General features: G+C 34.6%; 1 protein-coding gene across 1 annotated transcript; it reads left to right on the top strand.

The window, feature by feature from the left end:
* Positions 1 to 5,987: 5,987 nt before the first annotated feature.
* Positions 5,988 to 6,440, top strand: LOC114313626 (pectinesterase inhibitor-like). Its single transcript, XM_028260027.2, has one exon. The coding sequence runs from the start codon at positions 5,988 to 5,990 to the stop codon at positions 6,438 to 6,440; it is 453 nt and encodes a 150-aa protein (XP_028115828.2).
* Positions 6,441 to 13,441: the final 7,001 nt, after the last annotated feature.

Raw genomic sequence — 13,441 nt, 5'->3', positions numbered from 1 at the left:
TGCAGATCTCTCAAAGATTGTTCTGTCTTTTTTTCCTTCATGCCATCCTTCTAGTATCAACCCAATCCTCTGCTTCAACTTCACAGAAAAACATAAATTTGATTCGCCAAACGTGCAGGCACACCAATAACTTCAACCTCTATGTCGCATCTCTAGAATCAGACCCTCAGAGTTTGCATGCATAAGTGAAAGGGCTTGCTCACATCAGTCTTCAACAAGCCCTGGTTAAAGCTAATCAAACATTACAGATTGTGGGAAAATTGTTTAATCAAACCCATGATCGTATAGAGTACGAATTCTTAGGAACTTGTATTGAAGAATACAACAAAGCTGTGTCAATTGAACTACCAGGAGTAATCAGTGCATTGGATTCCAACAACTTTGGAGGAGCAAAACAAGGTGCGTCCAATGTTAGGGATGATGCTAACTTGTGTGAACAGCAGTTTGGAAGCGGATCACCAGTCACCAATCAAAACCATTGGATTAGTTTCAATTTACCTAATCCTTATGTATTTTCTACAATAATCGTAGCTATCCTCCACCAATAGCCCAATACAGATATTTCTAAACATATATACAATCTTCTCAATAGCTAAATAATTCAAATTTCCATAAGTGGGAGACAACACGTGTCCAACTCCAACATTTACATCAACCATCACCCAATTGCACATTATCATTAACAATTTTAGTTATTTGTACAAATAACAATTTGACCCATTTAGGGCAAAACTCTATTTTTCCATATATCAACCTAAGTATCAAAATTAACTATTTTGCCACCAGAGAATCTCATATTCGAACCTCATAATCATTTATTTCACAATCATTTAGAAACCCCTCTTTTTATTTCACAATTAAACCCTAGGTTTATTCAAAACACTCCCAAATCCCACCATTTTTACACAATGACAAATAACTAAGCTAAAAATCATATGAAAGTATAGAAAATCCTTACTTCAAAGAGAGAAGACGAGCCAAACAAGAGAGAAACTTTAAAAATGCCCAAATCCAACTCTATTCGGATCAAAATGAATATCTTGAGATGGCCTACCTTTTTAACAAAGGGACTAGGGTGAAGAAATCACTAAAACTAGGTGAAAATGTAGAGAGAAAGAGAGTCTCAACTTTAGGTTTTAGGGAGAAAAGATCTGAAAAAGTGATATAAAAAGTCATTTTTGCAATCTGATATAGGCACAGTCCGCTCGAGCGCAAGAGTTAACGCTCGCGCGTCAGACACAATAAGTTGTTCCGCTCGAGCACAAGAAAGGTCGCTCGAGCGCCAAGACATAATGAAAAAGACGCTCACTACTCGAGCGCAAGAAGTGACACTTGAACGTAGAAAACACACATCCAATAGTTTTACAGACAATAGACCAACACTCGAGCGCAAGAAAGGCCACTCAAGCGCCAACCTGCTCGAGCGAAGGAAACGCCACTTGAGCGTGGAAATCACTCTCCCAGTAGTTTTGCAGACCTGCAAAAGTACTGAGTGTTTGCAAAGCCTGCTCGAGTGCATGAAGTCTCGCTCGAGCGGAGGACCAAAATTCTGGGCAACACAAGGTTTGAAAAATAAGCGACCAACTTGCCCAAACATAACCATAACAACCCAAAAGCCAGTTTCAAAGAGATACAAGGGAAGATAGAGGTAGACAACAATATGAAAGCATTAAACCCGAGTCTGGAATACCATAAGAGTCAGGTCAAAACCGGGATCGCTATATGCGTGATCTCTCTATGGTCGCTTTTGGCATTATTTCTACACTGGGTTGATTTGTCTACATATGTTCATGGTAGGTTTTAGTGTCTTCTCTAGCAAATCCTTTTAGAGTATCACGTTTGCAATTTTAAGTTAAATTTTTGAATGTTTTAATAATTGAGGGGCGGTTTGATGAAAGCAAAAAAAAAATAAAAATCAATCATTTTAACAGTTTTGAACAGTTTGATAATGAGTGAAATTTAGTACTAGAAAATCAGTAGTGCTTATATCCATGTTAAATGGGTGTTTGAAGTTCTTATTGGTATAAATTGAATGAAAAATATGAACAACATTGGTTGTGAATTCAGTTTTTGTTGAATTTCTAAAATAAAATGTTAATATCTAAAATCACTTTTCTACGAAGCACATTCAACATTTAACTAATTAGTTTGATCCCTTTATTGGGCCAAAAAATTGAAGAAGCAAGCTTAAACCAAATTATACCAATTTATATACTATAGAGGTTTATTAAATTGCAAGTTATCTCCAGAGTACTCAAACTATCTGCTACCCAATGTTGAGTGCTTGATCACTAATGCAAATCCTGAGTACCCAAGTGTTGGGGGATTGACTCATAGGCTCTTGTAATAGCCATTTTATGTATAGCGGTTGTTTTGTTTTGTGACACTTGCTTTTGGAACTCTTCTTTCCCCAAAACAAATTCAATACAACTGTGATACCACGTGTGCATGATGAGGTGGTATTATCGTTGCATTCATGTTTTACTCTTGGTTTATAGATTGTTTGGTAGTATAGTTTACGCATGTTTTAAAGTTTTTTTTGGGAAATACAAAGATTATAGGAGCCCGGGGGTCAGCAATTTGTAAGGAAATATTAAAGATTTGTAAATCTAATGTCAATTTGTCAAAATGTATAACATTTCAATAGAATATTTACTTGTTCATTGGGGATGAATGTTATAGCGATCCTGGTTTTACCCCGACCTTTATTGTATTCCGGACTTGGGTCCGTGATTGTATGTTGTTGTCTATGTCTTGTTTCCTCCATTTAATTCTTTGAATTTGAGTTTTGGGACTTGTTGGGCGAGTTTGGAATAGGTTGGTTGTCTATTGGTACAAATGGTTGTTACCCAGATTTTGGCCTCTTCGCTCGAGCAAGACTTCTTGCGCTCGAGCGAGCCTTGTGTATTTGCTTCTTCGCTCGAGCAAGGTTTCTTACGCTTGAGCGAGAAATGAGGGTCTTCAGGTTTTCTCCCAAACGTAGCGTTTCTGGAAAGGTGATAGTGCGTCGCTCGAGCGAGGCTTCTTTCGCTCAAGCGAGCCTTGTGAAATTGTTTCTTCGCTCGAGCGAGACTTCTTGCACTTGAGCGTGCGTCTGCATTAGTGGCAGACTTGAAGCTTTGCATTCTACGCTCGAGCAAGGCTTCTCGAGCAAGGTCATTGTTGTGTCTGGTCACTCGAGCGACAGCTCCTTCGCTCGAACGAAGACCGCGTATATCAGTTCGCAGCAGAGCTTTTCTGCATCACTTTTTTATTTCTTTTTATGCCAAAACCCTAATCCGACACCCTCTCTCTTTAAAACTTTCTCTCTCTCTCTCTCTCTCTACAAATACTCCTTGATCTAAGAGTTTCTACCCTAGTCCCTTTGTTAAAAAGGTAAAGTATTGCGTGAGCTTCCATTTGATTCGAAAAAGGTGGAATTTGGTCATCTTCAAAGTTTCTTCCATCTTCTCCTTTGCTCTCCTAACTTTGAGGTAGGGATATTCTACTCTCTAATATGAGCTTTAACTTAGATATTTGTCATTTTGTATAAATGGTGGGATTTAGGAAGATTTTGGTAAAAGTTAAGGTTTGGGCTTTAAACTAAAAGGAGTTTTCATGTTGATTTACAAAGTAACCTTGGGGGTTTGTGTATGAGGTTCTTTATTGTTGAAATGGTGAGATTTAGACCTATGGGTTGATATTTTGGAAAAATGAAGAAGTTTTGCCCTAAGTTGAGTTGAAATAACTATTTATGTAAATAATGAAATTGGTTTGGGAATTATGAAATTGGGGGAATATGTGATTGAATGGCGTAGTTTGGTTTGATAAATCACACACCTATGGAATTCGATAAATTATCTGTTGATAGATTTATTTATTTGTTTAGATATATATGTTTTGGGCTATTAATGGAGGATAGCTATGATTGTTGTAGAAACTGCATGAGAATTAGGATGATTGAAACTAATCAGTTGAATTATGTCATTGAATACGATGGTTTGATTAAACCATTGAATACGTGTTTTGATTAGTCATTGTATATGACAAAGTGTTTAAATACATATTATATGTATAATTGTTTGGGAGGAGATAGGGGATGTACTCCATGATTTGGGAGGAAATAAGGGATGGACTCCATTGATAATTAAGTTGGCCGGAGTGTCCAAGGTAAAAGTTCCGAAATCTTATATATTTATGGGTGTCAGTTCCCTCGGACGTGGTTCCGTAAAATGGCAAGAAATAGAAGTGTTGGATTGATAAATGTATTGAATTGTGAACCATTGAGTTGCAGTCTCATATTGGTTGCTTTGATAATAATGGATTTGGTTAATTGGTTTACCCGAAATGGAAGAATGGAAATGAATTAAGATATTGGCTATCTATATTGAATGACCTTGAAAAGATTATAAGTTGGTTAAGAACGTTGCACATTTATCTGATGCTGATATTTTAATTAATTCTCATATATTGTTTAGCATATCTCTACTGGGTTTTGGCTCACCCTACTTGGGAAACCATTTTCAGGTACAGGTGACATGCCACCTCCAAGGTCATAGCTTGGGAGGCTTAGGAGTTGAAGGCTCCACTTTTGTATATTTTGTTTTATGCTCAATGTAAATTCAAGTCGAGGGCTTTATATGTAAAAGAGTTAGGACTCTTCTTTTGTTGTAACCAAGTGATAACTTAGAAAGCTGTAAGTTCGTAGGGCATTTATTTTGTTGTTATCAGTTAGAGCTACATGCTATAATTTCAAGATAAACCTTTATGAAAACGTAATGCATGTAATACATTTTGTAAAGAAGACTCTAATGAATGAAAATATAACATTTCTATTATGTCTATAGATCTTGTGAATGAATGAATATATCATATTTTGAGGGCGTGACAAATGTTGTCTCTGTTTATTCGATTTTGTTTTGGCTGCTGCACTCTGGGTTGGTTTTGGGAGATGAATTTGGGAATTAGTTTCTTTTTTTCTTCTCTCTCTCTCTCTCTCTCTCTCTCTCTCTCTCAATACCTTTCATGTTTTTAGTATGATTGATTTTTTTGTTTTGGATTTTTCATCACTTTTAAAAGGTATGGTTAGAATTAAGTCTTTTACCATACCCAAGTTATATTGGAAATAACTGAGTTATTTTGATCTTATTTTCCATTTCTTTGCAATCATGTCTGAAGTTCGCAGATGTAGTGGCTTTGTTTGATTTGAATTTTAGAACTTGTTTTCAATTTTTTTAAATAAATTAATTAATATGATGAAAAAAATGCTCCTCATTTTCATATATTTTTATCTTTTGAAGATGAAGACTAGAAATGATTTCTTAAACTAGAAAATTATCTTTTTGGTGTTTATTTTTATCAAAAAAAAATTCAAAAAATAATTTATGAAAATCAAATCAAACAGCGCTTTTTTTTAATAATACTATTTCAAAAAACAACTTGAGTATGAGAAATAAATTTAAATAACTCAGAAAATCTGTTTAAAATTGGAATGAATCTGATAAATAACTCTAATAGAATTCAATATGAACCCAAGTTGCATGGAAGAGGTTTGAACATTTAAATCCATTTACAATATCAACAATGTTAGGGATATTAACACATTTATTAATAATTTTACTAACATACTCACATGTTTTGATACGATCAACTATCACTAGGTATGCGACCCATATTAATGTGTGAGTTAGGAACATCCATAAATCATTCAATTCCATTTATGTAAATTCACAAATCATTCAAAGCCATTTATGGTTACATTCATAAATCATTCAAATTCATTCAAGTACATTCACAAATTACATAGAAATATTACAAAAATGCTAGAAACTCCAAATGAATTACTAAATATTCCATATAATACTTGAGTGTAGGACCCATACTACTTGAAACTTTAAGTATTGTATAAAATATTTATGAAGATGGAAGGTCTCACATTTTGTATCAATAAATACTAAGAAAATAGACCAGATAATATCATCAACAAACATATCATTTCTCTACACAAAATGGCAATGTGGATCTCTCAAAGATTGATCCGTCTTTTTTTCCTTCATGCTATCCTTATAGTATCAACCCAATCATCTGCTTCAACTTCACAGAAAAACAGAAATTTGATTCGCCAAACGTTCAGGCGTACCAATAACTTCAACCTCTGTGCCGCATCTCTAGAATCAGACCCTCAAAGTTTGAAAGCAGATGTCAAAGGGCTCGCTCACATCAGTCTTCAACAAGTTATGGTTAAAGCTAATCAAACATTACAGATTGTGGGAAAACTATTTAATCAAACCCATGATCGTTTAGATTACGAATTCTTAGGAACATGTATTGAAGAATACAACAAAGCTGTGTCAATTGAACTACCAGGAGCAATCATTGCATTGAATTCCAATGACTATGGAGAATCAAAACAAGGTGCAGCTAATGTTAGGGACGATGCCAACCTGTGTAAACAGCAGTAGGCGAGCGGATCACCTGTCACCAATCAGAACCATGCTGTGATAACCCTGCTCTATGTTATGTTAATGATCTTAGTTATGCTTATAATTATGAGCTTGATATGATTTTGAATGCTAATTATGTGATTATATGTGTTTCTCAATTTGCATCTGTTCACCGTAGGAAAATTTGTTTGCTTTTCTACTATAAAATTCAATTGAAGGTCGCAGAGGCGACGAAAACTAAAATTGACTGTATTTTTATGATTAGCATGATTTTTAGAGCCTATAGTGAGATTTAATTAAAAATTGATTCGGACCAAAATAATTAGATTCAATATGATTAAATTAAAGCACAATTACCTAGCCTTAGGCAAGCCTGTATATAGGCCTATATACACTTAAGTTATTCTTTTGAGCTCATTTCTTCCAACTTGGCTGAGATTTCACTCTAGTGAGAGAGAGAGTGAGCCGAATTAGAGAGAGAGGGAGCTTAACCTTGGGAATTTGCAAGTGAATTCAAGAAACTAGGAGGATTAGCTCAAGAATTGGCTATAATTGGAAGAGCTGAAGCTCCTAGGTGAGTAATTGAGCTCAAATTCATGAATTAAAATTTATAACTAAGTAAATCCAAGCATGATATGTGACTAAGAACAAGAATTGGAGTATGCATGTTTGTATTCACCATGATTATGTTCATTTGAGCATGAAACATGAAGAATTGAGTACCAAATCATACATGCAAGCATAGTTTTGTTAAGCCACATGATTTTGACCATCATTTCTACCATTTGAAATGGTATTAGAGTCTATATTACACATGCATGCATAATCCATGTAGTTATGAAGCTTGATTGCATGTGTTTTGAAGTTGTCAAGAAGAATATGAAATTATTTGAGAATTGGATCATGGCTTTAGACAATTGGTCTCAAATTACCTATGTTCTCATGTTATATAATGTCTTTCCATGATTTTGTACCAAAAACACAAGCTTTGGACCTTTGAACATCAAGCTTGAGCCTCAAATAAAGTTCTAGAAATTCCAAAATTCATCGAGTCCACTTGAGCGAGGAAAGTGCCGCTCGAGCATAAAAATCAAGCTCCCAAAAGTTTTACAAACATTGATGTCTGCTCGAGCAAGAAGAATTGCGCTCGAGCGCCCACTCACATGTTTTGACTCTTGGCTCAAGCGACCAAGGTCACTCTCGAGCGCAAAAATGAGGCAACCAGTACTTTTGTAGACCAAAGGGTCCGCTTAAGCGAGAAAAGTTATGCTCGAGCGAAGAGCTCTGTTTCAGAAATTTTAAAAAGTTGTTTTATGTTTCGCTTTCCGTTCTCTTTCATTTCTAAGCACTCTTAGGCATGCATTGAACATTGTAAATGAATTAAAGGACATGAAAGAAGCCTAAGAACATTAAGCAAACTAAAGAACAGATTGAATGGTATTATGACCCAATGTGCTATCAATTATGTAGGGTCAAGTGCAAGGACGAATCAAGCATCGAAATACTGTGAGTAATATCTTAGCAAAGATATTTTGTATGTGCATTATTTTCTAAATGATGCCTAGGTGGTAAGGTTCTAAACCTTTGAAGTGATATCATGAATGAGTAGTCTAATCACTCAATTCGGAATGAAACATGCGAAGTGATCAACGTATGGGTATGAAATGGGCCTAAGGCCGTTTAGTATATTCAGTAAAGATATGGATTGGGCCTATGGCCGTTCCGTATACATATTAAATAGGCCGAAGGCCGTTCAGGATAAGGGAAAGAAATGGACCTAAGGTCGTTCCGGATACAAAAATGGATATGACCATGGATTTAAATGTGTGCACACATCAAATATATGTATGTGTAATGGACCCAAGGTCGTTCTGTGTGTAATGGACCCAAGGTCGTTCTATGTGTAAGTTGGACCCAAGGTCGTTTGGTATACTATATGGACCCGAGGTCGTTTCATGTTTGAGAAATGATAGAAAGGACCTGAGGTCGTTTTGCTTTATTATTGATTTTCAAAGCGTAATAGTGAATTATGATTGCAAGAATTTGTTCATGAACTCCTTTGCTTTGGTATTATTCACTGGGCATTAGCTCATTCCTTATTTATATGTATGTAAGTGAGCAGCGGGATGTCCAGCCTCAACCCCAATGAGCAATGAGAAACCAAGTTTTGAGGAGTTAACCAAGGTCGCCTCACGCAAGAGGCCTTACTTTTGTTTTGCTTTTCCTTTTGTTCTTTTGTGGTCGTGTATGACCAATCCTGAGTATAACCTTGGTTTTTGTTAATACTAGTTTTGAATGATCCTGGACTTATGTAATACATACATAATATGGATGTTTTATGAATATGACAATGTTTTGGTTAAGCCATGTATGCACAGCTCATTGGACAATCTTTGTAAATTTTGCTTCCGTAATTTGGCCCCTTACTATTAAATGTGATTCGATTTCTGACTAAGGCCACAGGTAATCACATGATTATTGGCCGGTTGTGACTCTAATCCACAAGAGTAGGTTTGGGTCATGACACATGCTGTCCGTGACCTCTCTATGGTGGCCTTTGGCATTATTTCTATACTGGCTTGATTATTTGTCTACTCTTTTCTCTATATGTTCACGGTCAAGTTTTAGTGCTTCATTGTCTTCTTTAGCAAATTAGCTGATTGCTTTTGCAATTTTACATTAAAATTTTTGAATGGTTTATTAATTGTGGAGCGGTTTGATGAAAAAAAAGAAGAAAAAAAAAAACCATCTAATTAATAGTTTTGAATAGTTTGATGAATAAGTGAAATTCAGAATCGGAAATTCAGTAGTGATTACATCCATGGTAAATGGGCTTTTGAAGTCCTTATTGGTATAAGTTGAATGACAAAATTGAACAACATTGGTTGTGAATTTAGTATTATTGAATTTCTAAAATAAAAATTTGTATGTAGACATTAATATCTAAGATCATTTTTCAACTGAGCACATTCAATATTAACTAATTAGTTTGATCCTTTTATCCGGCCAAAAAATTGAAGAAGCTTAAATTAATCATATCAATTTATATACTGCAAAGGTATATTAGGCTATATATTAGTTTCCTTCACACACACAAAATAAATAAATAGATATTGTTCAATCAAATAGGAGATAAATGGATGAATAATTTACTTGATTTTGAATTTATGTTTGCTTTTACGAAGTAACTTTGAGATGAAAAGAGCACTTCCAACAATAATTTCATTAAAAAAAAATTGATTGTTGAATCAAAACTTGAGAAAATATCAACCTTAAAAGACAACCATAATTTAATAAATAAAGGGTAATATTAGAGCAATTCGAATCACACTCTTCATTTTTCACTAGCTAAAGTACAAAATGATAAGCTTTTTATTTTACCTAAGTATTTTAACTATTGTGTATTCAAACTATATTCTTTATTTTACCGTTGACATAGTTGTTGAGGTGACATTTATAATAATATATATTTTAACATATTTTAAAATAATGTTAGTTATTTTTTTATTAAAATATGTAGTACATGATTTTTTTTTAGTCAGCAAAAAATGAAACTTTATTGATGACAATAACATACAATACATATGAGATTTCATCGATAAAGAAGGGGAGTGCACAAAGCCCAATCATGAGCAAGCACAACCACAAAGGTTGGAGAGGAGCCAACGCAAGCCAAAGAAGAGGAGAAAAAAATTAAGAGGCTCAGATCCACTCTGCTGCAGCATGTTGCTGCCAGCTACTACTCCTTCTAACCTGAGGCATATTGTATATCAGGTCATTGACAGAATAAGCCACAGAAGAAGCTGTACACAGAGAGTACATAGTTGAAAGCTGTAAATAACTAACACTTCAACAAGCATTCACCTTTGTAATTAAACTACTAGTAGTTCAAGCATTCATTCATTTCAATTCCAACATTATTCAAACAAACAAGAACTAGTTCCAAAATAAACTAAATATAAACAAAATTATGCTTGCAAGGGGAAATTAATCCACCAATAATCTAGTTCAAGCATTCAAAAATTAGTTCCAACATAGTTTTAACATAAAGTAACTAATTCTAACATAAAGTAAATATAACAACCCAACAATAAAATAAGTCAAAAACATAGTTCTAACAACAACTAAATCTTCTTTTGGAGAATTTCCATTTGGTGGCGATGAATATATTCTGCTTGCAATGGAGGCATCGCATTCGTATCCAATGACATTATTCGCTATTTCTCCTTCAATTGTTCCATTCGCGTCTTCTCTTTCTCATTAACAATCCTTTCTTTCTCATTATCAATCTTTTCTTGCTCTTGAAGATAGGACCTTTCATACATTTCTAGTTTCTTGTCATACGTTTTATATTAAATTTTAAATTTTATTTTAAATAAGGAAAATTAAATAGATATATATTTTTTTGTAAATGATTCATTTTAAGGATAAAATCATTATATAATTTATTTTGTATTTATTTACATGTATGTTATTTGAAATGTAATGACCTTTTTTTTAATGAATAATACTGAAACCTTTTTAGTTGTAAAGTTGTGTTTGGTTTAGTTTTTAGAAAAAATATCTAAGAAACTAAAAATTAAATTGGTGAAAAAAAAATTAAAAACTCATTATTTTTATATTATTTTATCTTTTGGGAAGGTAGAAATAATTTTTTTAAATAATTTTTTTGATATTTATTTTTATTAAATTAGTTTCTATTTTTTTTCAAAATTCAAACATGGCGACAACTTTGATATCATTATTAAACTAATCCATTAAATCAAAAAAATCCAAAACTAAAAATATTTCATATATTAAACATATCGATTATACATTAAAATCCTAATAACCATCCATTATATGATAACTATTCAAAAATGCAAAAAATGATAAATCTTTTGCATTTTTACAATATGGGTAGAAATATATGACAATATGGGTAGAAATATAACAAATGAAAAACATTTGTTGTCATATAATATATGACAACAAAATGATAAATCTTTTGCATTTTTACATAAATTTATCTTTGATGGGTAGAAATAATTTTTTAAAATTCAACAATATTTTTTACATTAATTTTTATCAAATTAGTTTATATTTTATCAAATTGATGACTTTGTCCTTGAAATTGAATAATGGTATCTTCAGTTGTCTTTATTTGGAACGAGATTCAAAATTTAGGGTTAAATATATGACAATTGAAACGTCAAAGATCTATTGGCACTAAAAACTATTTTTGTCGATAAACATGTCCAAGCATGGAGAGATGATCCAGTATGTGGTAGGAGCAAGGACCACAAGATTGGTGACACGTATGGGCTCTAAAATGTAGAACAAGTGACAAGGTTGAAGCAGTTAAAGGAGCAGTTTCATATGCAGTGATAGTAGGGGCAATTTCTTCTGTCGATATGCCTAAAAATGTGATGGAACATGGCCAAACATGGCTCAGGAGTGGAGCCATGAGTTTAGGGGTATGTTGATGCAGGACACGTGGTTTATTCACACAGATTGAAGAGGAAGACAAGGCTACAGTAGAGGAAGCAGTTATAGGCGATTGTGGCGATCGTGGGCAGTTAGTCAAAGAAGTGGAAGTAACTTGCTTCATGATGAAACACGCGGCAGCGTATGGACAGCATAACCAGTGGCATAAAGGCTAGAACTTCGAAGGAAGAAGTCTAATGTATCTAGGAATAGCAGTACTTGTAATTAGGAGTGGCAATAGCAGTAGCGGTTAGCATTTGTAGTATGTACAAAGTTCTGTCGATTATAGTGTCAAAAAACTTGTAATTTGATCCTTATGGTTAAAGTGACAAGTTTCTTTATTATCAGTCAATTTCTAGTTGTATTTACTTTGTTTCTTCAAGAAATACACCTCCAAAAAAGTCCTTGAACCTGTCAAGGCATTAAGACACTCAACCACATTGCTTGAACCTATTGTTTGTGAAAATTGGTTTGTGTGCTGTTTGTCGATATTGCACCCAAACCAGATTTTCGCTAACATATTTTTGCACGCCCAATGGCACCCGCCTAATTTGGAGTTATGGCTAAGAAGAAGCAAACCGACCAATCCCCATAAATGCATGGAGATCCTAAGAAAAGGCACTTCGATGGCACTATCTTAAGAGAAGGTTATGATGAAGAAATCACAAACAATGCTGATGACAACCATTTAATGGCTGCTCAGGATGATGGCCAAAGATATGGCCACAATGCACTCATGGAAGGCCAGACAAGTGGCTCTCCGGTGGATGTTAGGAAGGCACTGGTTTTGCATGTGAGTAGAGTTCTTACAAGTCTGCCTCCACATGAAAATCAGACTTCAATTGATGAAGTCCTTGTTGAATTTGAGAAGCATAACTTCAGGCCAAGTCGGTCAAGGCAACTTAGAGATGAAGCTCATGGGAGTAAGGTAAATCTTGGTCCTTCTTTAACTCCACAAAATTACACATCAAAGCCTACAAAGGCCTTGCCTGCAAATGATCAGTTGTCATTTTACAGACCTTCTACATTCCAAGAAGAGTATGAGGAGAGGATTAATTCAAATCCTGTCTTTGAGTTTAACGGGATGAAATGATACCCACCAAACTTAGTTTTTGATTTTAATAACAATGACATGGGGTCAAGACCTAGACCTGGAGGGCAACAAAGGCCTCTAATGTATGCATAACAGGCATACGAAGGCCCTAGAGATGGTAACCATAACCTAATGGACCAAAGGGTAAGGCAATTAGAGGTGATAAGGCCTCAGCATGTTCAAGAACATGTGTACCAACAACCTTATCAAGAGTTGAAGGGACTTAGGCCTCCCCCACTCCAACAAGACTTGTGACAACCACCCTATCAGCAACCACCATATCCATAACCACACAAACAACCACCACCACTATACCAACCACTATATCAGGCACATTACCAGGAACCTAACGTTGTTAAGCCAAGGCCTAGAGGACCTGGACCTCCTCCTTTACAACAAGATTTTTATGGAGGGGGCAACAACATGTGCAAATAGGGCATGACCCTATGCCAAATAGATA

This window comes from Camellia sinensis, chromosome 6, assembly GCF_055761805.1.
Source record: "Camellia sinensis isolate YWXY chromosome 6, ASM5576180v1, whole genome shotgun sequence".
In the NCBI taxonomy this organism is placed as follows: Eukaryota; Viridiplantae; Streptophyta; class Magnoliopsida; order Ericales; family Theaceae; genus Camellia; species Camellia sinensis.
The sequence above is the reverse complement of the archived record's forward strand: the minus strand, read 5'-3'. Positions and strand labels throughout refer to the sequence as shown.

Bases quoted from the DNA above. Each gene is read 5' to 3' on its own strand.
- LOC114313626 (XM_028260027.2), top strand. From the start codon at position 5,988: ATGGCAATGTGGATCTCTCAAAGATTGATCCGTCTTTTTTTCCTTCAT.